The 27,791-nt window shown below is 42.0% G+C and overlaps 1 protein-coding gene across 1 annotated transcript in view; it reads right to left on the bottom strand.

The window, feature by feature from the left end:
- The window catches only part of adam22 (ADAM metallopeptidase domain 22), a 365,020-nt gene that overhangs the window by 204,110 nt on the left and 133,119 nt on the right, over positions 1-27,791 (bottom strand). Inside the window, exon 5 of the mRNA XM_060825702.1 lies at positions 6,869-6,951. Coding sequence (XP_060681685.1) covers positions 6,869-6,951 — 83 coding nt within the window. The remainder of the gene's footprint in view (positions 1-6,868; positions 6,952-27,791) is intronic.

Here is a 27,791-nt window from a genome sequence, read left to right as displayed (position 1 = left end):
ATCACATTCTAAATAGCTATGGAACCACTCCTTTGGCTGTTAAGCACAGCAATACAGCACAACAAGTCTTAATTATTGCGGATCTGCAGGGGTTTTTAAAAGAATAGAAATTTCATTTAAACTTTACTTGGAATTTTAAAATGCAGAATAAGACCATTTGGCCAATGCCTTGAAAGTGTTATCCAATTACTTCCACTCCTATCTCCTTTCCAGCTAACCTGTTACTTAGAGTTAACCCACCTGCACTGCATTTTGCAACCCAAAATCTTGTCAGTTACCTCGAATTCTGACAAGTACTCCCAAGTCTGAAAAAAGTGCATGAGTTTTGCCTTCAGAGTTGAAATTCTGCACTGTATCTTCTGTAGTATTGTCCTGTTAGATTCATTTTAAATGTTCAAAAATTAACAAACCATAATATCAAAACTGTGGTTCTGGATTAAGTTAAAATGTACCAGGGATTTTTCCAAGCACCTATGGCAGAAGGAAACCATGCAAAAATTGCAAGCACATAACTCAAGTTGTACAATCTATTTGGATGGAAAATCAGAAACAACATTTTTAATGTCCCCATCAGAAATTTAAGTCATAGAATCATCAAATCATACAGTACAGTGTCTGTATCAGCAAAAATACACCAGTACCTACACTGCTGTTACTTTCCTGCATTACGCCCATAGCATTAAATATTATGACCCTTGATTCAAACACATTGTGAAGCTTCTGGCCTCACTTGGAGAGGCAGGGCATTCCATACCCCACCATCCTCTTAGTGGAAAAGCTTTGCCTCGAATCCCCTCTAAACCTCCTGCCTTTCACTTTAAAATTATGGCCCCTTGTTATTAATCGTCCAACTGAGACAAACAGGTTCTTTCTACCTACCCTTTCCTTCAGAGTTTTCTCTATTATTTCTCATAATCTTATGACCTCCATCTGGTCCCCCCCTCAATTTTCTTTGCTCCAAAGAAAATAATCCAAGCTTATCCAGTCTCTCTCCATAGCTAAGATGCTGCACCCCAGGCAACATCCTGGTGAATCTCCTCTGCACGCCCTCCAATGCAATCACATTCTTCCTATAGTGGGGTGACCAGACCTGCACACAGGTACTCTAGCTGTGGCCTAATCTAAGTCCTGTACTGTTCCAATATAACCTCCCTGCTCTTATAATCTCAGCCATAACTGATAAAGGCAAATACCCCATATTCCTTCCTAAGTGGAGTCAAGAAGTGTGATGCTGGAAAAGCACAGCTGGTCAGGCATCATCCAATGAGCAGGAGAGTCAATGTTTTGAGCATAAGCTCTTCATCAGGATTCCTGATGAAGAGGTTATGCTCGAATCGTCGATTTTCCTGTTCCTCAGATGTTGCCTGACTGGCTATGCTTTTACAGCACCACACGTTTTGACTCTGATCTCTAGCATCTGCAGCCCTCACTTTTTAATTCCTTCTTAACTACCCTATTAGCCTGCTCTGTTGGTTTCTGGGATCTGTAGACAAGTACTGCAAGATCCCTTTGTTCCTCTGAGCTTCCTGGTGTCCTGCTACTCATTGAGTACTCCTTACGTCCTCCAAAGTACATTACTTCACAGTTATCAGGATTAAATTCTGTCACTGATCTATCCATCTGACCAGTCTGTTTATATCCTCTTGTAACCTAAATTCTTCTTCTTCACTGGCGATCATCCAGCCAATCTTCATGTCATCCATAAGCTTAGTTAGTATCCTCCCCATGCTTCAGGCTAGTCTTCTACATCTATAGTATTGAAGTAATCCACACGAGCTTTCTACCAGTGTTATCCAAATAATTTGTACTTTGAAGCTCTATTCCATAAAAGTTAATCATTTATTGCTACTACTACTATTCTAAATAAGCTTATTCTGAAATGCAATACAGATTCCTACCATTTCATGGTTCTGAAACCATGCTGAGACACACAGAAATAGTGTGTAAATGATAAGCAAAATAATATAATAAATAATAACAAAACGATTATGCAAAAAGCTTTTGCATATCAGTCGTAATTCAACAATCTTTCACCTTCCAAACATTTGAGGCACCACATTTAGAGAATATTATTTGTACAATGGAGCACAACCAGATGCACTGACATTTGATGTAGAATTTGTTTGTGTACGAAGTGCTTGAATTTAATCTCCACACCAAAAATCCCTCATTCTAAACTGAATTAATATAATTTTTAATTGAAATCATTTGGATCAATTAGAAAATCATTAAAGACCATCGTGAAAAACAACATCAGAAATGTTGTTTTCTATTAAATTTGCATTACCAAGGTAAGATAGCAAAGGTCTGTAATTGTTTCCTTTTGTAATCCATTCTGTTGCTCTTTATCACAGGATTGTAGAATAACATGCCATTCAGTCTGACTAAAGGGTAGATCACACATCTCTAAGATCCCGTGATAACTTACATAATTATCCTCTTCTTTGCATGTTGAAATCAATTCCACCATGCAGTAGTTCATAGGACACAAACAAGATGAAACGAGTAAATCAAACTGTTGTGATTATTCATGCAAGGAATTTAAAGGCCTATGGACAGTGGGAAAAAGGAACCCATCATTGGGGTTGCGCTTCGGCGGGTCGGTGTGGACTTGTTAGGCCGAAAGGCCTGTTTCCACACTGTAAGTAATCTAATCTAATCTAATCTAATTGTGGGTTTCTGTGGTTTTGACATTCTGAGAAAAGGTTTGAGTTAAATTTCCAACACTACTTTGATGTAAAGTTTTTGAGGCAGAGAGCACTTTAATTTCAGTGTAAACCAAACATGCCAAAGGAATTTATACTTGAAAATGAAGATTAAATTATGAATAGAATGAGCCTATGGAAGAAGATGTGCCCAAATGCAATGTGCATGCAAGTATGCAAATCACATGGTTACTGAAATCAGAAGCTTACCCCCAGAATTGCAGCTCATAAAGTTACTCACATGACTGGTCAAACAAGAAGGATTTAGTTTATTGGCTTTGCAAGTCCACAGACTTTGCCCAAAACATCAGCTTTAAAGTAACAAGTAGAAATCTTCTCAGATGTGCAACAAAAAGAAGAATCTACAAGCTGCATTTGGAGTTAGAATTCCTTCCAACTCATTATTATTGCAGACCTGCCCTATATGCTTTGTTATGTATGTTCTTGTAATGGATACAGAACAATAGTGATATGAGTGTACACAATAGCTCATATGATGAAAGTGGAATCCAGTTACAGCATTTGAATGGAGTCTTGGAGAATGGAGTCTTAAATGTTCACTGATCAGCAGGACAGCAAACCTGATGGTATCAATTTGATCCTGCAGACCCTTAAAGATCCTATCTTGAAATACTTAAAAAATGATTTTCATTATCTTAGTCAAAGCATTCACTTTTCTTTGGGGGGCACCAAACTGTTTAAAATATAGTCACTTACTATACACAGAAGCGTGATAAATGTCATATTTCTAGGAACTTGTTGCAAAACCTCCTCCTCCTCCTCTCACTAGACCAGTTGTACACCGGTCTCCCTACTCAATGTGGCACTGACTCAATCCCCCTTTATTGGAAGAATGACTGCTGATTACATCATTTAGTGAACTGTCTTAAGCAAGTCATTGTACCACAGTGTGAGGGAGCTGAATTAACATATGTGGTTGAAGTGCCAAGTTTTGTGAAGTGCTTGTGTTAATAACTGTAAACTACTCATGTTAATTCTTCTCCCTCACAATGATGTGTTCAGTAGTTTCTCCCAAGCTTTGCTATCTAGCATACTGCACTTAAGAAAAATTGAAAACAGAAAGTTAAGATTACAATTCATAATTGCAGATAGTAAATTCATTCGTTTTGACTGTTAATTTAAAAAAATTAACTACAGAAAATTATTAAAATTACAAATACCATCGTAGACCAAGGTAAACCTTAATTATCAGAAGCTAAATTAGAACAAAACATCTAATCATAAAACAAATAATTGTGATTGCCAGATTTCATTACTTTCACAGCAGCTGGAAAAAGAAACCTCAATAAGTCTTGGAATCTTGAGATTTCACCATGGAGGCAAGAAAGAAGATCCAGATAAGTTTTCAGGTGAGCCTTTGACTGGTATGAAGATTTGTTTTCTGTCCAATTAGAGCCAGTAGGGATGTGAAGAAAGTGGGTCAAGTCAAGTGCAGAACTAGCACAGATGGAAACACTGAGCGTGCTTGTTGTCTTGAAGCTTTCCATTGATCCAAGGGGAGGTTTGATGACTTAAGGCAGTCATAGGCCTAGCAGGGTGGAAAGAGACTGGGGTGTCATTGTAACATCAATGGATTAACAATCCAGAGGCCAAGATTAATGCTTTTGGGCCAAGGATTCAAATTCCACCATAGCTGTTGGAAAAATTCACATTCAGTGAATAAATCTGGAATATTAAGCTAGTCTCAGCAATGGTGACCATGGAAACAATCATCAAGTGTTATTTAAAAAAATCTGACTCACTAAGAATCTCTAGGGAAGGAAAATTGACATTCTTACCTGGCCTACACGTGACTCTAGACCAACAAAAAGGTGAGAGATGCTGGAGGATAGCAAATGTCGTACCATTATATAAGAATGTGGGTAGGACACTGTAAGCAAATGAGTCTACCATCAGTGGTAGGGAAGATTTTGGAAAACATTCTGAGAAATAGAATTAAACTCCATTTGGAGAGACAAGGATAACCAAGAACAGTCAGCATGTCATTGTCAAGGGATGATCATGTCTAACAAACTTGATTGAATTTTTCAAAGCGGTAAGTAGATGTGTAGATGTTAGTGCAGTTGATGTAGTCAACATGAATTCAGGAAGGCTTCTGACAAGGTGTCATGTGAGAGACTGGTTAAGAAACTTAGAATCCATGGGTTGCAGGGCAGTTTGGGGAACTGGATCCAAATTGGCTGAGTGGCAGGAAGCAGAAGGTGACTGGAAGCCTGTGTCAAGTGTTAGAATGCAGCATTGGTACTGGGCCCTTGTTATTTTCGGATGCATTGCAGATAACCATGATAATGGGAGTGGAGGCTGCAAGGCCTGATGAAACCAAAGCTTCAATTGTTGAGGACTTCACATCTTCTGTTGTGTGTTGCACATTGAATGACACTGGACAGTTTCAATGCTATAGAGGTTTCTACTTTCTTCGGCCCCCTCTCATCATCACTTCTTGTGTCTGCAACATGTGCAGATGTCCAACCAACGTCATCCTATCCTCCTATCACTATAGGCCCTCAGGTGCATGAGGAAGAAGAACCAACTTCTTATGAGGTAACGGTGCAAATACTCTCCCCAGTTGGATCCTCATGCAATTTTAGATATGGTAGCACAGGATGATCATCACTGCATTGACACTCTTCTCTATGTGCAACATTGCAACATCATGGTACATGGATGCATAAACTGTCCACGGACATCCATTAGATCTATGAGATACTGTGCAGCGCAGACTGGACAGTGGCATTGGTAGCTCAGAGATCTTTGAATGGGATATCAGCTGCACTCCAAGTGGTGTCTTCAGGTATGCATTGGGCACACTCAGCAAGTGTGTGTCAGTGATTTACCCAAGACAGAGCACTTTCACTGTTTATGATCTTAGTGGTAGTGTCCTAAATATAAATCCCATGCAATAAAAGTTATTTTTAAATTTATGAACCTTTACAATGAATCTTTATAATGCATGATTTACAAGAACAATGCTGCTTGTGTATTGCAGTGCAATGAGATTTTTAAAAAAGTTTTATCAATGTTCACTGTGTATCTCCTATAAAATCAGGCAGGCATATTTTTGGTCAATGTTTGTTATAAAGAGAACTTCTGAATTTTCAAATTTGCATGCAATCATTTTTCCCTACATCTCCTGCTTGCTGAGTTCAAACTACAGTAAACCAAACAAAATTCTGCTGAGTTACCATTTTTATAAATGTGCAACTTGCTATCTCACGTTGAAGTGTATTTCATACAAGATGTAAAAGAAAATTGATATCATTCTTCATAAGACAGAATGATTAGAGTAATATCTCCCAAATTGTTCACAGATCTCTCAGCATTTCAACGTGGACACAAGCAACAGCGATTGATATGCTTTTAAAATTATTATCCATTCTTACAACATTCATGACCCTGAAAGATGGGGAACTAAATTATTATGATTTACCTGAAATTTTGATAAGCTTGCTTCATTCAGGAAAACTTCCTGTGAAATTAGAAAGTAACTATCCTTGCCTCTTTTTTCCCCCTAGAAATATCCGCTGCCTCCTCCAGGGTATCTATGTAAGTTGAGTAGCATCAAATTTTTATCCCACACCCATGTAAATACTGAAGGAAAATAGAAGCAAGGATAAGATCAAATAACTTTTACAGCCTCTCAATTCAACAGAGGAGAATTCAAGATACAGAACCTCTCCCGCTCCTCACAAACATTGGTTCAATGAATAAAATCTTGATATAGAATTCCAAGTGGCTGGCTCTTCAGTGTATTGAGTCTACACCAATTTTCCAAAATGCATGTCATCCATACCCACCCCCACCCTCCTAACCGTCACCCTGTATTTTCTATGGTTAATCCACCTAACTTGCATATCTTTGCACTGTGGGAAGAAACCCACTGTAACACGGAGAATGCGCAAAGTCCACACAGACAGTGGCTTGTGGGGAGAATTGAACCTGATTGCCTAGTGCTGTGAGGCAGCAGTGCTAAGCACTGAGGCACTGTACCCAATACACGCAACGTATTTTATAAATGATACCCCCACAGACCCCAAAACCCGACTGATTCCATGTTATAATGTCTACAGATTCCAGGATGAAGCCAGAACAAAGCAATTCAAAACAACATTCAATGTGAAATTTCTAAATCATTTGCCACTTACTGTAGTCCATAACATGTTGAAATGGCCACAGAGGATTTTGGATTTCCTTGGATTTTGCCATGGTAATAACAGTGTTCGCCAACCTGTAATTAAAACAAATCAGTGTCACTATGCATCATACCATGTATTTTTGGAGATTTCACTGGAAATCCTCAGAATTGACATTAGGTATACAGTCATAGAGATGTACAGCATGGAAATAGACCCTTCGGTCCAACCCGTCCATGCCGACCAGATATCCCAACCCAATCTAGTCCCACCTGCCAGCACCTGGCCCATATCCCTCCAAACCCTTCCTATTCATATACCCAACCAGACGCCTTTCACATGTTGCATTGGAACCAGCCTCCACCACTTCCTCTGGCAGCTCATTCCACACACATATCACCCACTGCGTGAAGAAGTTAAGTCTGTGTTACATCTTTCCCCTCTCACTCTAGTTCTAGACTCCCCCACTCAGGGAAAAGACTTTGTCTATTTATCCTATCCATGCCCCTCATGATTTTATAAACCTCAAAAAGGTCACCCCTCAGTCTCTGACGCTCCAGGGAAAACAACCCCAGCCTAGTCAACCCCACCCTATAGCTCAAATTCTCCAACCCTGACAACACTCTTGTAAATCTTTTCTGAATGCTTTCAAGTTTCACAACATCTTTCCAATAGGATGGAGACCAGAATTGCATGCAATATTCCAACAGTGGCCTAACCTATGTCCTGTACAGCCGTAACATGACCTCCCAACTCCTGTACTCAATACTCTGACCAATAAAGGAAAGCATACCAAATGCCTTCTTCACTATTCTATCTACCTGCAACTCTACTTTCAAGAAGCAATGAACCTACACTCCAAAGTCTCTTTGTTCAGCAACACTTCAGCAACCTTATTATTAAGTGTATAAGTCCTGCTAAGATTTGCTTTCCCAAAATGCAGCACTTTGCATTTATCTAATTTAAACTCCATCTGCCACTTCTCAGACCATTCGCTCATCTGATCAAGATCCCACTTTAATCCGAAGTAACCTTCTTCGCTGTCCACTACACCTCCAGTTTTGGTGTCATCTGCAAACTTACCAAATATATCTCTTATGCTCACATCCAAATCATTTATATAAATGACAAAAAGTAGTGGACCCAGCACTGATTCTTGTGGCACTCCACTGGTCACAGGCCTCCAGTCTGAAAAACACCCCTCCACCACCACCCTCTGTCTTCTACCTTTCAGCCAGTTCTCTCTGTATTCCAGGAGATCTAACCTTGCTAACCAGTCTCCCAGTCCATATAGATCATGTCTACCACTCTGCCCTCACCAATCCTCTTTGTTACTTCTTCAAAAAACTCAGTCAAGTTTGTGAGGCATGATTTCCCATGCACAAAGCCATGTTGACTATCCCGAATCAGTTCTCGCTTTTCTAAATACATGTACATCCTGTCCCTCAGGATTCCCTCCAACTAACTTGCCCATCACTGACATCAGGCTCACTGGTCTATAGTTCCCTGGTTTGTCCTTACCATCTTTCTTAAATATTGGCACCACGTTAGCCAACCTCCAGTCTTCCAGCACCTCACCTGTGACTATTGATGATACAAATATCTCAGTATGAGACCCAGCAATCACTTTCCTAGCTTCCCTCAGAGTTCTAGGATACACCTGATCAGGTAGACATCCTTGCAAGATGATTTGCAGTAAGGTTAAAATCAACTAGGCAGATGCTGGAGATCAGAGTCAAGATTAGAGTGGTGCTGGTAATGCACAGCAGGTCAGGTAGCATCGAGGAGCAGGAAATTCCTGATGAAGGGCTCCAGCACCACTCTAATCTACACCTGATCAGGTCCTGGGGATTTATCCACTTTTATGCATTTCAAGACATTCAGCACTTCCTCCTCTGTAATACGGACATTTTTCAAGATGTCACCATCTCTTTCTCCACATTATATATCGGCCATGTCCTATTCCACAGTAAACACTGATGCAAAATACTCATTTAGTATTGCCCCATCTCCTGAGGCTCCACACAAAGGCCGCCTTGCTGATCTTTGAGGGACCCTATTCTCTCTCTAGTTACCCTTTTGTCCTTAATGTATTGTAAAAACCTTTTGGATTCTCCTTAACTCTATTTGCCAAAGCTATCTCATGTCTCCTTTTTGCCCTCCTGATTTCCCTCTTCAGTATACTCCTACTGCCTTTATATTCTTCTCAAGATTCACTTGATTTATCCTGACTATACCTGACATATACTTCCTCCATTTTCTGAACCAAAACCTCAATTTCTTTAGTCATCCAGTATTGTCCATACCTACCAGCCTTTCCTTTCACCCTGACAGGAATATACTGTCTACACTTCGTTATCTCATTTGTGAAGACTTCCCATTTTCCAGCTGTCCCTTTACCTGCGAACATCTGCACCCACTCAGCTTTTGAAAGTTCTTGCCTAACGCTCTCAAAATTGGCCTTTCTCCAATTTAGAATTTCAACTGTTAAATCTGGTTTGTCCTTTTCCATCACTATTTTAAAACTAATAAAATTATGGTCACTGACCCCAAAGTGCTCCCCCACTGACACTTCAGTCACCTGCCCTGCCTTATTTCCCAAGAGTAGGTCAAGTTTTGCACCTTCTCTGGTAGGTCCATCCACATACTGAATCAAAACATTTTCTTGTACATGCTTAATAAATCCCACTCCATCTAAACCCTTAACACTATGGCAGTCCCAGTCTATATTTGGAAATTTAAAATCCCCTACCATAATCACCCTATTATTCTTACAGATAACTTAGATCTCCTTACAAATTTGTTTCTCAATTTCCCTCTGACTATTAGGGGGTCTATAAGACAATCCCAATAAGGTGATCACTTATTTCTCAGTTCAACCCAAATAACTTCCCTGGATGTATTTCCAGGAATATCCTCCCTTAGTGCAGCTGTAATGCTATCCCTTATTGAAAACACCACTCCCCCTTATCTCTTGCCTCCCTTTCTTTCCTTTCTGTAGCATTTATAGCCTAGAAAATTAAGCTTCTGGATCAGTGGTGCTGGAAGAGCACAGCAGTTCAGGCAGCATCCAACGAGCAGCGAAATCGACGTTTCGGGCAAAGGCCCTACATCAGGAATAAAGGCAGTGAGCCTGAAGCGTGGAGAGATAAGCTAGAGGAGGGTGGGGGTGGGGAGAGAATAGCATAGAGTACAATGGGTGAGTGGGGGAGGAGATGAAGGTGATAGGTCAGGGAGGAGAGGGTGGAGTGGATAGGTGGAAAAGGAGCTAGGCAGGTTGGACAAGTCCGGACAAGTCATGAGGACAGTGCTGAGCTGAAAGTTTGGAACTCAGGTGAGGTGGGGGAAGGGGAAATGAGGAAGCTGTTGAAGTCCACATTGATGCCCTGGGGTTGAAGTGTTCCGAGGCGGAAGATGAGGCTTTCTTCCTCCAGGCGTCTGGTGGTGAGGGAGCAGCAGTGAAGGAGGCCCAGGATCTCCATGTCCTCGACAGAGTGGGAGGAGGAGTTGAAATGTTGGGCCAGGGGACGGTGTGGTTGATTGGTGCGGGTGTCTCGGAGATGCTCCCTAAAGCGCTCTGCTAGGAGGCGCCCAGTCTCCCCAATGTAGAGGAGATTGCATCGGGAACAACGGATACAATAAATGATATTAGTGGATGTGCAGGTAAAACTTTTAAGCTATCAGTCCTGTTCACTCCTGAGCCATGTTTCTGTAATTGCTATGATATCCCAGTCCCATGTTCCTAACCATGCTCTGAGTTCATCTGCATTTCCTGTTAGTTAACTTATCAGTCCTACCTTGTTGTCTGCTTTGTCCCTGCCTACCCTGAGTGTTTGACTCGCTTCTTTTCTCAATTGTATCAGTCTCAGATTGATCTCTTTCCTCACTATCTCCCTGGATCCCACCCCCACCCTCCCCCACACACCCCCGAGGAGCTCTAGCTAATTTCCCTGCCAGGATATTAGTCCCCTTTCGATTTAGGCGCAATCAGTCCTTCTTGTACAGGTCACTTCTACCCCAAAAGAGATTCCAAAAATGTGAATCCTTCTCTCATACTCCAGCTCCTCCACCACATATTCATCTGCTCTATCCTCGTAGCACTGGGAATAATCCAGATATTACTCCTCTCAAGGACTTCCTTTTTAAATTCCTGCCTAACTCTCTGTAGTCTCCCTTCAGAATCTCAACCTTTTCCCTTCCTATGTTGTTGGTTCCAATGTGTACAATGACCTCCTGCCGGGCCCTCTCCCCTTTTGAGAACATTCTGCACCCTCTCTGAGACATCCTTGATCATGGCACCAGGGAAGCAACACACCATTCAGATTTTTTGCTGCTGGCCACAGAAACGTCTGTCTGTGCCTTGGACTAGAGACTCCCCTAACACAATTGATCTGTTAGAACCCAGATATCCCTCATTGCATTAGAGCCAGAAACTTGGCTGTTCGTGCAACATTCCCCTGAGAATCCATCACCCCTAGGTTTTCCAAAACAGCATGCTTGTTTGAAATGGGGAAAGCCACAGAAGACTCCTGCACTACCTGCCTGTCTCTTTTACCTTTCCTTGAGTTAACTCATCTATGTGACTGCATCTGTGACTTTTCTCTCTCCCTATAACTGCCATCCATCACACCACCTTGCACTTGTAAATTCCTCATTGCCTTTCACTGTTGCTCCAACTGCTCCATTCGATCTGATAGGATTCACAACCGACAGCATTTATTGCAGATGTAATCCTCAGTAACACGTAAACTCTCCCTAAGCCCCCACATCGGACAAGAAGAGCATATCACTCTACCAAGGGCCATTTTTGCTTCTTCCAATCTGCAGACCCAGAAAGTAGCAGACTTAGGGCAAGGCCCCAAGGCCACACTCAAAACTATTCACTTATCTGTCTCTGTGCTGTGATCTCTCCCAAATAGTTCCTCCAAGATTAGTTATGAATTTCGCTGTTTGTTAATTTTCCCAGACGCACTCCGATGTCCAGCAATACATGAATTCAACAGCAAAGGCAATAACTGCACAGGTTCATTGCTGTGTCAGTTAGCAGTGTGGGTTTCTTTCTCTCTCTTTCCCTTGCACTGACCTCACCATATGTTGCCTTTGTTGTTCCTCTCCCTTTTAAAAGTGCTGTTGTTTGACTTTTTTTTTCTCCTAAGTTCCAAAACAGTGCAACACCACATGAAACAGTAATTGCTGCTCCTGGAATTCGAGGAAATCACCCGCAACAACTCAAATACCTCAAAAAAGGAGCAGCCTTTACAGCCAGAAATTTTTCCTGTCTGCCATCTTGGATTACCCAGTTACTTGGGTTATAGCTACAGTACCTAAAACTAATCTAAATCACAGTTTAATATGTATAATAATCAGTTATTCTGAAGTGGAAAAACTTACGCCAACTTTTTTTTAGCATTTCAAAAGGACTAATTTTCTAGTAGCTGCAGGAAAAGATATTACATATTCAAATCATTTACTGATTGTCCTGCAAGTTTAAACCACTTTCATTTAATAAAGGAAGCGCTGAAGATTGTTAAAAAATGGAAACAATTCAGACTATTCCATAATATCGACATGAAACTGAATACATGCACAGGCTTAAGAGTTATACTTCTTACACTCCAAACATTAGCTGTGAAATTCCAGAAATTGATTTCAAGCATCACAGTACTAAGAATGTTTATGAACAGATTTCTGAGGTCTAAAAATTATACAATTGGGTGTGTTAACCAATTTAAGGTTTTCAAGGACAGATAGAGGTAGGCAACAAATGGTTGCTTCGCCATTAACAATCACGTCCCACAAATTAATTAAAATAATCCACTGACTATAAGACGGTACCTAAATTCTAAATGACCACCAGAAGTATTTATAGTTTGTCTTCTGTAATAAATTCATGATTAACAGAAATATGAAACAAGAAATGATCAACTTGAGTACTGGTGAAAAAAGGCTGATTTTGTCAAAATACTTCAACTTGCACTCATTAGAACGGTTCACAATAATCCCAGTACGAGTGGAACTGCATTTTTAAACTGTAATAGAAGAGTATGCTAATTGACTAGTAAGTGGATGCGGATTGGTAGAGGCAATGTTGTAAAGAATGCACAAGTTGGATGATAGCTAGCAGTTAGCTTGCAGTTTCATTTAAATTTAAATAATTTTACCTTTTTTGAATTGCTGTCACCTATTTTGTTCCATTGAAACAAGCGCACTGTATGTATACTGTCCTTCTATCTGTAAAGAACAGGGAGCTATTTTAAAATATGTACAAGTGTGTCACAGTGTAAGGGCACTGGAACAATCAAGATTATTTAACAAATGCTGTCCAATTGCAGAACCACATCTAATGAAGGACACTGTAGGTGGTATCTGAAAGGATTCTGAGCTATGTCGGCTAATGGCAAAATCTGTGGCAGCGTCAGGCAATAAGTCCAATGAGACCCATTTTGATATCAGGAGCTGCATCTTTTTTGCATTCGCCAATGGTGAGCAAGGAAGCAGCAAATTGTCAATTAAGGGGAATTACTGCTTCATAAAGCCTTATTACCGCTACAATTCACCTCATTAGTATTCAGCTTCCTGCCTTACCAAGCACACCAAACCCAGAGTTTCCAGTACAAACGTCAGAGCAGGTGACTGATAACATCAGCTCACTGCTGGCTACAAGGAGCCTCTATGTTACTCAGCATCAAACAGCATCTTCAGTCACAAGCAATGGCCATGAGTCCCATGCACCCTTCATCCATGTGTATGAACATCCTGACATTTACCATCCCCTCACAACCATCAGAATACCTTGTTAATCCACTTGCACTAGCAACAAGCATTGAAAGATTGTAGCAGGAACACTGTGTGCAGAGACAAGCAGCCATCTCACATTGTGCACCAGCTGAGGGCGCTTGCTGTCTTACTGCTCACTCACTTAGTGCCTACCTATATGCTCAATGCATCCATGTTTTGCATTACTCTGCCATTCATATTAGTGTGTTGGCACTTCAGCTTTTGCTATTAGTTCTACTGTTCTGCCATGCTCTTTCATGCCTACACAGATAGGCTAGCTGTCGGTAGGGATCTGTGTGCGGAAGGAAACAGATTGTTGTATGGCTTACCGAGACATTAATCTAACACCTAGAGTGTGTGTCAATGGTCTGCGCAGCAGATACAATGCATGTTTCTTCAACTAAATGGCCATGTTGGAAAGTGGGTTGGGGGCCAGAGGGTCCCAATACCATCTGTCAGGTGCACAGTCCTTGGCTTTGGCTGCTTTCAGTCATCAGCATAAAGCGCTCATGGTTAAAGGATCCTCCCTGTTAGAGGCCGGGGCAGGTGATGGTCTGTCCTGTAGGATCAGCACAGCAGCAGTCAGTGGAATTATATATCATCAATCAGAGAGTTACAAAGGTAGCAGTCAGACCTGGGTTCTGCCATCCATTGATCACGAGGGCATGAAGTGGGGGGCAGAGGAGCATATAGGGCAGTTGAGGATCATTGCTGAAAATGTGTTGCTGGAAAAGTGCAGCAGGTCAGGCAGCATCCAAGGAACAGGAGATTCGACGTTTCGGGCATAAGCCCCTCTTCAGGAATCTGAAGAATCTTCCTGAAGAAGGGCTTATGCCCGAAACATCGAATCTCCTGTTCCTTGGATGCTGCCTGACCTGCTGCGCTTTTCCAGCAACACATTTTCAGCTCTGATCTCCAGCATCTGCAGTCCTCACTTTCTCCTAGTTGAGGATCACTGCCAAAAGATTTGGGAGAGTCAAGGCTGGGGTGGCAGCATTTATGATGGTGGAGACAAGGACAGTGACAGGGAGAAAATTCAAGGTGTATGGAGATAATGCAGAACAGTATCAGAGGGCACCGTTGCTGCATTGGTGGGGTGAGACAGTTTGGCACTGACTGCCACTGTGACCTCCAAAGGAGTTGTGTAAAGGAGGAGGTGGGCATGATTAAGGAGCAATGTTGGAATTCAAAGGGCAACAAGGATAATTGGAGGCAAAATTCAACATGGTGATCTCCACATGGAGGTCAGAGGCCAATGGGTGAAAATGAGCTGCTGAGGTTGAACAAGGATAAAGGAGATATAAAAGTTCAGAGGTGGGGTTACCTGACAACCAGATGAAGTTTAATACAGACCGTGTTCACCATGTGTTGCATTCCATGAACATCACCTAAAGTTCTCTGGAAGTTAAATACAACTGTAAAATGGTTACAACAATGGTATGCAGAATCGCGTCAATGTGATCGGTGAAAGTGCAGGATCCACATCTGCTGGGCACCAGGACATTGAAGGACATAACCATGAAGCATGCAGTTGGAAATTGCAGCTATACTTCGTCTGCAATCTTCTTCACCCATATGCAATGCATACAGATTGAATATGGTCACATGTAAAATGCTGGTCAAAGGCCAATTGCCCATGTCACCTTGCCTATGGTGACTAGCCAAAGGAATATCCTGGACCAACAGAAGTGGTGCTTACCACTAATGGGATGCCATTGTCAACTGAAATTACATCTGCCTGCCACACAAATGAGTAAGATGATATAGAAATGTCTACGCTGGTATACAGGCCCTATGTTGCAGAGACCAGCAGAGCATACCAAGCAGCATTGTCTCTTCAACTGTTCCCAACAGGAAACGTAATAACTACACCTTATGAGCACCTTGCAAAACTCTAAACAATGCTCATTATATATAATTCCATATCAGCCAACATTTGCTCATTAATCACAACTGTGCTAAGAATTATGCTGGCAACCAATTTCAGATTGAAAATTGGCTCACAACACGGTGTACATGTGTGTACTGAAGGTTACATATTTTAAAACAAGGGACCCTGTTCTTTGCAGACAGAAAGATCTTGTATACACACTGTGCCTGTTTCAACTGAATAAAATAGATGAAAGCCATTCACTGGTTTATTACCAAGTTAGCATCAACCTTGCAGATTTGAATTTAAACAAAGTTTGGCAATTAACTGTCAGTCATCTTCTCACTGCTACATTGTCTCTGATGGTATATCCAACCAGCAGAGTCCACTTGTCAACCAATCAACATCCTCTTCTCATGCAATATGCAAATGTTGTTCCATTTAAATTGGTTTTACAGGTAGACAATCCTTTATCCAAAACCTTCAGGACTAGCTATCCTTTGGATTTCAGAATTTTTCAGATAAAGGATAAAATGACATTTTCATAATAAAATTTTTAAAAATTACTGAAGAGCAGACGCACTTGTGATTACTATAAGCACTGAGACAGAACTGACACCTGCCAATGCTGGGCCACACCACTACGTCATGCCTGAGTGACGTGGGTTGAGTGGTTAGTGGAGTTGAGTTAACTGTTTGCTTGCCAAACAACATGCTTATTGAGAAAAAAGTTCAGGAAAAATACTTGTAATTTTGGAGGTTTTTGGATTTCGGATAAAGTAGTGTTTTAATAAGTATAAGACAAAAAACTTTGACAACATGTATATTTTTCAGCATTATTCAATATTCAAGTACTACAAAAGATCAACGGTAGGTTTTCTTCAGTCTGTACATTCCCTTCAACTCATTTAAGCTTCCACGATAAGGCAAATGATGCAAGTAAAATTGCTATAAGACAACATTTAAAAACATTTTTTTGCTTCAGTCAGATGATCTTTGCAAAAGTGCAGTAAATCAAAACAATATTACAACTAAAATTCATCAACTATACTCAATCTCATAATTCCCCCAGAGGTACAACCATAGCATTTCATATGTTATTGAATCATTGATGCTTCTATAAATAGTTTTACGGCTTTCAGTCCTTTACTAAATGGATATTTAAGCAAATTTTTTGAATAAGTTGATGGATCACCTGCCTTTGATGGTAACCACAAATTAGGAAACAGAATCTTCTCATTCTAGTCACATCTGCAATGTAGCATTGTGGCCACAGCTTAATTTGATAAACAGCTACACTGCATGATTTATGTCATTTGAATCTTTATAAAAATTAATTAAACATTCTTTCAAGTCACCTCTTCCCATAATGAGATTCTCAGCAAATGGCCAATTAGCACACCCAATCTGTTGTTTCCATATTTTTCAATGGATGCACATCTGTTGAGGGCAAAAACATCAGTGTTCATGTTCTGCTATGCATCACCTTACATTTTACATATTAAAGGGCCAATTCCCCAGCCATGTGTGCTGGGAAGTAATATACAGTGAATTGGAAGTGATAACCTTACGGTAATACTTTATCAAGATGAATTAGTTTAAGAGAGTTGTGGGTAAATTACCACAAATTACCTTTAATTTGGCTACTTACTAAGAAACCGCACTTACAATCAAATTCTGAAGCAATTATTTAAACCTTATTAGATGTAGCAACCAAAATAAGACTCTTCAAATAAGCAAGTTAAGCTTCACACCCTAACTTGGCTATTACCAATTAACAGTGGAATGTAGCTATGATTTCAATGAACACTGCCTGTCTCTGGATGTCAAGGTTCAATCCTTGTGCAGTGTTGTTCTTTGAAGTTCTGCTGCTGAACATTCCTGGAGTTGAATTCTTATACTACTTTTTCTCTTTTACATTTATGTTGTGACATTATTGATGATCTTTCAGATTCTTTCATCTAAAATACTGACCACTCCTATGGAGCTGTCAAGTCTGCAGCTTGCTTTCTTATCAGAAGTAGTTTCCCTATTCATTGTTACACTTGGCATAGGCTTGTCTGTTTGAAACACTGCCTGTTATTAACTCCTTAAATTCTTCTGCAGGGCAATCCTTTACCCTTGTGGTAGAAGGCAGCCAGTTATCAAGCTGTTGTTAAAACAGAAAAAAAAAACTCAAAAGAACTGCAGATACTGGAAATCTAAAACAAAAATACAAATTTCTGGAAAAGCTCAGCAAGTCTGGCAGGATATGTGGAGAGAAATCAGAGTTAACATCTCGGGTCCAGTGATACTTCCTCAGAACATTGTTAAAACAGTTTTGTTTACATAATTTCAACTCCTTCTTCTCCCAGGTATGGCTAATTGCTTTCAATCTCTGAATAACTGTTTATCCTTGTCCCTTAACCCTTTAGTCCAGACAGACTTTTGCCTCATTCTTTCAATCCATAAACAGTTATAAAAGTTCTGAAACTTACACTATAACAAGTGCTTGCATGCACTTCATGCATGAACATCATTAATTTTCCAGATTTATCACTAAATTATTTAAAGGAGCGTCATCTATAACTCAGGACCATTGCTAGATTTGCTGTAAGTGCTTTGAATATAAGGCAAGTTTTGAGGGAACTCTTAAATAGCTTCTGATGTTTTTTTAAAAAAATATAGTTACACTGCTTTTTTGCATGGTATTCTTGGTGGGACACATTTCCATACCTCTGAAATGTTCTGGCAGCCCTCTTTGTTTACTGAAAGGAAGCATTTCAAGAGATCAGCTGGCCTCAAGTACGAAATGTAACAATTACACAGAATAACTCTCTTTACTTGCAGCAAGTCAGCTGAACAAAGCTTGTCACCTACAGAAACATACACTTTGGTTGGCAAATTATCCTCAAGCATTCTAAAACCATAAGAAATGGGAACAGGAGTAGGTCATTTGGCCCCTCAAGACTATTCCGCCATTTAATAGGATCATGGCCAATCTGACATTCCTCATGCCCACTATCCTGCCTTTTCCCTGACCTTTGATGCCCTGACTAATTTAGAATCTATATCCCTGCTTCAGCTATCACTGCAATGTTGAGTACTGAGCTTCCCATAAATGCCTCACAATGGGGACTGATGCATTTGACAACAACATAAGAAACAGTAACAGAAGTAGGCCATTCAGCCTCTCAAGCCTGTCCCACCATTCTCCTAATAGAATCATGGTTGACCTGCCCTGTACTTAATTCCTCTTTTAGAGTCATAGAGTCATAGAGATGGACAGCACGGAAACAGACCCTTCAGTCCAACTCATCCATCCGACCAGATATCCCAACCTAATCCCACTTGTCAGCATCCCTCCAAACCCTTCCAATTCATATACCCATCCAGATGTCTTTTAAATTGTGTAATTGTACTAGCCTCCATTACTTCCTCTGGTAGCCTATCCCACACATACACACTACCTTCTGTGTGAAAATGTTGCCCCTTAGGTCTCTTTTTAAATCTTTCCCCTCTCACCCTAAACCAATGCCCTCTAGTTCTAGACTCCCCCACCCCAGGGAAAAGACCTTGTCTATTTACCCTATCTATGCCCCACATGATTTTATAAATCTCTATAAGGTCACCCCCTCAGCCTCCGATGCTTCAGGGATAAACAGCCCCAGCCCATTCAACCTCTCCCTATACCTCAAATCCACCAACCCTGGCAACATCCTTGTAAATCTTTTTTTGAACCCTTTCAAGTTTCACAACATCCTTCCAAGTTTTCAGAGCCTTCAGCTCCTCAATCTTTCAAAAATCTACCTACTTCTTCTTTAAATACTTCCAGTGATCTACCTTCTTGGAGAGGTGATGGCATAGTGGTATTATCACGAAACTATTAATCTAGCGACCCAGGTAGTGTCTGGAGTCCTCCTGATATACCAAAGCCTATCCATCATCCACAAGGCACAGGTGAGGAGTGTGATGGAATACTTGCCTGGATGTGTACACTTCCAATAACATTCAAGGAGACTGACACCAGAGAGAAAGTAGCTCGTTTGGCTATTACCACATACATAAGTACTCACTCCCTCAACCTCTGTCACATAGTAGCAGCAGCGTATACCACTAAATAAGTGCATTGTAGAAATTTACTGCGGTTCCTAAGACAGAACTTGTCATACCTATGATCACTGCAATCTGGAAGGACAAGGGCGGCGGATACATGAGAAGCAAGTTTCTCAGTAAGCTACTCACCATCCTGACTTGGAAATATATTTTGCTGTTCCTTCAGTGTCTCTGGGTCATAATCCTGGAAATCTCTCCCTAATGGTATTACCGATACCAAATAAACGTTAGTGGTTCAAGAAGCCAGTCCACCATCACCTCATCATGGGGAATTAGCAAATGAAAATAGAACACAGAACAGTACAGCACAGGAATGGGCTGTTCAGCCCACTATGTTGTGCTGAACATGATGCCAAATGAAACTAATCCCTTCTGCCTGCCCTTGGTCCATGTCCCTCCATTCCTTGCATATACTTATCTAAAAATCTCTTAAATGTTCTATCGTATCTACCTCCACCACAGCAGCTCGTTACACATTCCTATCACTGTGTAAAAAACTTGCTCCTCACATCTCCTTTGAACTTTCCCTGTTTCAACTTTAATGCATGCCCCCTAATTTTAGACATTTCATCTCTGGGAAAAAAGATTCTGACTATCAACCCTGTTTATGTATCTCATAATTTTAGAGACATCTATCAAGTCTCCCTTCATCCTCCGCCACTCCAGAGAAAACAACCTGAGTTTTTCTAGCTTCTCCATATAGTTTATACCCTCTACTGAGTTTTTCTAGCCTCTCCTTAGAGTTCATACCGTCTAATCCAGGCAGTATTCTGGTAAACCTCTTCTGCACCCTCTCCAAAGTATTTGCATCTTTTCTGCAACATGGTAACCAGAATTGAATGCAGTATTCTAATCAAAGTCTTATAAACCTGCAACATGAAACCCTGACTCTTGATTCTCCTGTTCCTTGGATGCTGCCTGACCTGCTGTGCTTTTCCAGCAACACATTTTCAGCTCTGATCTCCAGCATCTGCAGTCCTCACTTTCTCCCCATCCAATAAAGGCAAGCATGCAATATGCCTTCTTTACGACCCTATCTATTTGCATGGCCACTTTCAGGGAGCTATGGATCCCTCTGTACATCAATTGGTGATAAATGGTGGCCATAAATGGTAGCCATGAATGAATAAAACAAAAATTTGCAGGGTGTTGTAGCTGAAGGTACATTGCTTGGTGCTGCTAAACTATGGGCATATTTTCCACTGAGGTGGCTACAGGGTGTGGAATTCGATCTTTGAACTGAGAAAAAGGCTTGTGATCCCAATGGAGTAGGGTGGTTTATGGGAATCACTTTCATAAGCAAGGCAAAAGTGAGGACTGCAGATGCTGGAAACCAGAGTTTAGATTAGAGTGATGCTGGAAAAGCACAGCAAGTCAGGCACCATCCACGGATGCTATCTGACCTGCTGTGCTTTTCCAGCACCACTCTAATCTAAACTTTGATAAGCATGGGCCTGGGAAAACACTTTAATTTCCCACAAAGCTCTGTTCACTTTTCTTCCAGTGTGGATTTCCCAAAGCATGGAAAAACCCATCCGGTTCACTAATATCCTTACCCAGGCAGGCCTGCATGTGACTCCAGGCCCACAACAATGTGGTTGACTTAACCCATTGAGGGAGGAGCAATAATTGTCATCTTAGTCAGCAAAAAACACGTATGGTGACTGAACTTTTAAAAAGAGAGAGGGGAATAAGAAAGTGACCAATTACCAATACAGTACTCAGAGTCATGGAGATGTACAGCATGAAAACAGACCCATCAGTCCAACCTGCTGACCAGATATCCCAAACCAATCTAGTCCCACCTGCCAGCACCCGGCCCATATCCCTCCAAACTCTTCCTATTCAGATACCCATCCAAATGCCTCTTAAATGTTGCAATGGTACCAGCCTCCACCACTTCCTCTGGCAGATCATTCCATACACTCAGCACTGTCCCATACACCGAGCTGGTCTCACACTCTGCACTGCCCCACACACTGAGCTGGTCTTACACTCAGCACTGTCCCATACACCGAGCTGGTCTCACACTCAGCACTGTCCCACAGACCGAGCTGGTCTCACACTCAGCACTGTCCCACAGACCGAGCTGGTCTTACACTCAGCACTGTCCCACAGACCGAGCTGGTCTTACACTCAGCACTGTCCCATACACTGAGCTGGTCTTACACTCAGCACTGTCCCACAGACCGAGCTGGTCTTACACTCAGCACTGTCCCATACACTGAGCTGGTCTTACACTCAGCACTGTCCCATACACTGAGCTGGTCCCACACTCAGCACTGTCCCATACACCGAGCTGGTCTCACACTCAGCACTGTCCCACAGACCGAGCTGGTCTTACACTCAGCACTGTCCCATACACTGAGCTGGTCTTACACTCAGCACTGTCCCACAGACCGAGCTGGTCTTACACTCAGCACTGTCCCATACACTGAGCTGGTCTTACACTCAGCACTGTCCCATACACCGAGCTAGTCCCACACTCAGCACTGCCCCATATACTGAGCTGGTCTTACACTCAGCACTGTCCCATACACCGAGCTAGTCCCACACTCAGCACTGTCCCACAGACCGAGCTGGTCTTACACTCAGCACTGCCCCATACACTGAGCTGGTCTTACACCCAGCACTGCCCCATACACTGAGCTGGTCTCACACTCAGCACTGCCCCATACACTGAGCTGGTCTCACACTCAGCACTGTCCCATACACTGAGCTGGTCTCACACTCAGCACTGCCCCATACACTGAGCTGGTCTCACACTCAGCACTGTCCCATACACCGAGCTGGTCTTACACTCAGCACTGTCCCATAGACCGAGCTGGTCTTACACCCAGCACTGCCCCATACACTGAGCTGGTCCCACACTCAGCACTGTCCCATACACTGAGCTGGTCTCACACTCAGCACTGTCCCATACACCGAGCTGGTCTTACACTCAGCACTGCCCCATACACTGAGCTGGTCTCACACTCAGCACTGCCCCATACACTGAGCTAGTCCCACACTCAGCACTGCCCCATACACCGAGCTGGTCTTACACTCAGCACTGCCCCATACACTGAGCTGGTCTCACACTCAGCACTGTCCCATACACTGAGCTGGTCTCACACCCAGCACTGCCCCATACACCGAGCTGGTCTCACACTCAGCACTGCCCCATACACCGAGCTGGTCTCACACTCAGCACTGTCCCATAGACTGAGCTGGTCTCACACTCAGCACTGCCCCATACACCGAACTGGTCTGTCTTAGTCTGTGAATAGCTGTCAGGTGTCAGCTGCTGATCAATGACTTCGTCATATCATTGGAAATTAGGAGTTGAAGTTTATACTGCTCAGCAGTTGGAGGTGTCCAACTCAGATGTAGATGGATTGCCAACTCCCACACTGATGATAGATAAAGCATCTTAATGTCAATCAGTGGCTGTCCGGTGAGAAGCCAGTCAACCATAGGGAGCAATAGTTGACAGCACACCCAATTGGCCATGCAAGACAAAATGCTTTGGAATAGAGGGGACAGCTGTGAACCAGAAGTTAGTTACGGCCACCCATAAAGTGACTTGGCGCATGACTGTGACAGGTGCATCAGAATAAGGGCTCTGGAGGGTGAACATAGAAGACTGGGAACTTTAACCTTAAATTCTTTTCTCCTATCAGAGTAGCAGCAGCAGATAACTGTGTCAAGTATCACTGATGATGGTGAATTACTCCCTTGACACATATTCCTCAGAATCCCATGGCGATGGGAAAATCCCAATGTGCTACTGTGCAGGAGTCTCCCATCATGCTTATGGCATCAAGTGGATAGAAGAAATAATCTGCTGAAGTCATCCCAGGCAAAGGATTAGAAGGATGAGTAGCCTGTATCCAGCATAGCTATCAGTGAGGGAATGACAGTGAGGGAATGTATGCCACAGCATACATAAGTGAGTTAAGTACAGGACATGTAGTCATGTATGGGGCTATATGGGTGATTTTGATATTTGAGAGTTATCATTTTATTATTAAATAATTGTAATGTGATGCTCTGGCTACATACGTGCACTACATAGGTATGACATTATGGTTTTGAATTGGATTGATTGAATGCTGTTGAGGGAGTTTGTGTTCATCTGCGTCCCTCTGTTCAGCATTAGGTGGGGACTCTATATTGATCTTTGCATACATTGCCCTGGTGTTATTGAGAGGCAGATAACAGACAAAGGTGACTGCAGCCAAGATGGTGTTATTGAGCAAGAGACTGTGCTAGTGGAATTTTAGTTGCATATAAGAATTTTGTGTCTCCCAGTATTACCTAGAGCCTCCTGCAGATCAGTTTGTGCAGCAGTCTGTCATGGTTTGTCCTCCTCAACATCAGAATAGACATCAGAGGCAGGGTGGACTCCATCTATCCTCCTGTGCCAGGGCTACCCCTCTGTGTCTGGACAGGTTGTATAAAGTACAGCAGAAAATGCCCAGGTGTGACACTCCAGCAGGTTCAGATTGCAGAGTGCCAGTTGATTTGTCTAAACATCTGAAGCACATTCTGAGTTTAACACTGGCGTGCACAATGATGTGTGACTGTCATTATACATCTTCAGGCTTAATGTGTGGCTTCCTCGTTGGTCACTAGCCATCTCCTTTAATCACCCAGAAGCCTGCTATCCATTGGTTCCTGGCTGGTGAACATCCTTGTACTTGAGAGTGTCTAAGTGTGTATCCATTGTCATTTGTCCTCAGATAATGTCCACACACCTGGATTCTTCTTAGTTTTGAATCACACAAAACTTGGATATTGATGGAATGTCACTCTTTCCAAATGCCCCTGATGTTCCAGGAGGAACTGGCATTGCAACATTGGTGTAATGGATTGATCTGATATCTGGGATTTGTGAATTGTATTTTTATGAATGAATGCAATGTATGTTCTGTCCTCATGATCTTCCACAGATATCACAAACTGTTTTTTACTGTCAACAGGATGATCATTCCTGGTGAGGCAATACTCACATTTGCTCCCAAACCATAAATACGTAGTACTGTAGACAGAGGTCTATTACAGATAAACTGCTATAGAACATAGAACATAGAAAAATAGAGCGCAGTACAGGCCCTTTGGTCCTCGATGTTGCGCCGACCCAAGCCCACCTAACCTACACTAGCCCACTATCCTCCATATGCCTATCCAATGCCCGTTTAAATGCCATAAAGAGGGAGAGTTCACCACTGCTGCTGGCAGGGCATTCCATGAACTCACGACTCGCTGAGTAAAGAATCTACCCCTAACATCTGTCCTATACCTACCACCCCTTAATTTAAAGCTATGCCCCCTCGTAATAGCTGACTCCATACGTGGAGTCATTGTCAACCCTATCTAAACCCCTAATCATTCTGTACACCTCTATCAAGTCACCCCTAAACCTTCTTTTCTCCAATGAAAACAGCCCCAAGTGCCTCAGCCTTTCCTCATACGATCTTCCTACCATACCAGGCAACATCCTGGTAAACCTCCTCTGCACCCATTCCAGTGCCTCCACATCCTTCCTATAGTATGGCGACCAAAACTGCACACAATACTCCAGATGCGGCCGCACCAGAGTCTTATACAACTGCAACATGACCTCAGGACTCCGGAACTCAATTCCTCTACCAATAAAAGTCAGTACGCCATATGCCTTCTTCACAGCACTATTTACCTGGGTGGCAACTTTCAGAGATCTGTGTACACAGACACCAAGATCCCTCTGCTCATCCACACTACCAAGTATCTGACCATTAGCCCAGTACTCCATCTTCTTGTTACTCTTACCAAAGTGAATCACTTCACACTTACCTACATTGAACTCCATTTGCCACCTTTCTGCCCAGCTCTGCAGCTTATCTATATCCCGCTGTAACCTGCCACATCGTCCCTCACTGCCATTATTATTGGAGATAGACTTCTATTACTTCGACATATACGTTACAATCACAGGCACTGCCATATCTGGTCCAGGACTGGCAACTCATTTACAACTGCAAGATATTTTCCTCAGCATGTCAGACTTCAAGTGGCCCCTGTTAGGTGGTGACTGAAACCTTGATACTATCTGGTAGCTTGCCATTATACAGTGATGATATCATGAAAATATTTCTTAAAGTTGATGTGCGTACTAGCTGTGAGATATTACACAATATGGTGACCCTTTGGCCCTTTGGAAATCTAACAATGTTGCCAAAGCCTCTAACTTGGTCTGCCTGACTGGCGTTGCCCTCACTCAATGAAATAAACTCATAGCAGCCTAAATACAGCATCTACAAAAATCGTAATGTAACGATGGACAATATAATGTAACACCCCACAGAATTCTCTACCTGATGTGGAGAAAGACTGAGGCAAAAATGTTCAGGGCCATTGTAATCTTCAACACTACAGGCATTGATGTTCACCAACACAATTTGTTGCGATCTCTTCAGCCAGTACATTAGAGATTGATGTGGCTGTCTCCCCAGGCACTGGCACTCTCACATATAAATTTGCCATCTTTTGTTACACTTTGCTGACTGGTTTGTGCCTTTGCCTTCCTCATACTGTCTGCTGTTGTTTACTCTCCTCTGCAGTCTCTTTCTCAACAGCAGGTTTCAGATCTTCTGAACCGCAGGGTACACACCTCCCTAGCCAGCTTCCTTCCGCTTTCTTTCCCTTACTACACCCTACTCCAGGACACCCAATTGAGAAACTAACCTCAGAGTTTAATACTGGAGTGCAGGAAATTCACTTAACAGCTATCTCTAGGCACTGATCCCTGACAACTAACTCTCAGTGCAAGCTCAAAATGAATTTTATCGACTTTCCAAACTAGGAACCTTAAGCATCTTCTCCAGACACTTCTGCAAAAGCCATCCATAGAACCATTTGCAGCCTTTGCATCTGCCTTTGTGACAATATTGTAACATCTGGCACGACTTCCTCTGAATATTTTTTTCCCCAGCACCCATCACATTTTGGCATGGGCACAAAATATATTAGCTTAATAATGACAAAATGTGCTGGAAATCTGAAATGAAAACAGAATGTGCTGGAGAAACGCTGCACTTCTGGCAATCTCCATGGAGAGGGAAACCAAGTTTACATTTCAAGTCCAATATGACTACTTTTTCTTAGACTTGAACACAATTTAATGCAGCTTTCTTACAAGTTGAAGATCAGTCAGAACTAGCTGGGAGGAAAAAAATGACAAAGTACAGGTTTTCTTCATGAACAATGAACCAACCAACAATGTCTCTTCACACTCTGCAAGCAAAGTTCAGACTTCCTGTGCTCCAAATGCCCATCCCTTCCCAGATTGGAGATATTTAATGATTCTGATCCTGCAAATGGCACTGTTTTAGTGGTCAACCATAGAGATCAGCAATTTCCCACTAGCTTCCCATGTGGAGAACTGAGAATTGAATGATGTGAAACAAGAAAAATAGCCCAACCCTGAAATCTGTGTAGCAGATACGTTCCACACTCCCTCCTTAATCATCCACACGTAACCAGCAGCAAGGCAGTGCTGAGTTCTGAAACTGTTGTCCTTTAACAGCTATTGGCAGTCAGGACTTCTACATGATTAGTCTGAATTTTAGTGGAAAGCCGACTGGCAGAAAATCAGCAGCCTGAAAATTCATTGAGCATGATCATCATCATAAGCTACAGGCTTCTCTCCTGCAAACTCAAGCTTTGAGAAGATTTGCCCTATGAGTGTAGCTTATTAATGGTCAAATACATATTTTCTCTAAATTTTGGGGTAGAAATCCCTTACAATGCAATTGTGTGAAAATTCCAAAAGAAGTTTACACTGGATTGGTTAGTTTGAATTTTTACTTGCCTGATCTGCCTGGAGTGTTTGGATCAGCAACCCAACCAAAATTAGATTTTGCCTGCACAGTGGGGAGTCTGTATTCTTGGGCAGCAGCAATATTTGAGCCGGATGTGGTGCCTTTCATTCCAATAGTTGTAAACTTCACAAAGCTTCTATCTGAAAGCTCCATTCCTCAAACTCAACAGGTCAAATAGCAATGAAAGGAATGTTAATACTTGCTACCAACATTGAACGCATAATTTCTCTGTTTTGTGTAGCCTAAGATCCTTGTATGGTGGCAACTGTGATAACAATGCATTCTAAATATAAAAACTTTGCTTACTAACATACAATCACACACCATATTATAGATTTTGTAGGAAATT

The sequence above is a fragment of the Hemiscyllium ocellatum genome, chromosome 5 (genome assembly GCF_020745735.1).
Source record: "Hemiscyllium ocellatum isolate sHemOce1 chromosome 5, sHemOce1.pat.X.cur, whole genome shotgun sequence".
Lineage (NCBI taxonomy): Eukaryota > Metazoa > Chordata > Chondrichthyes > Orectolobiformes > Hemiscylliidae > Hemiscyllium > Hemiscyllium ocellatum.
The sequence above is the reverse complement of the archived record's forward strand: the minus strand, read 5'-3'. Positions and strand labels throughout refer to the sequence as shown.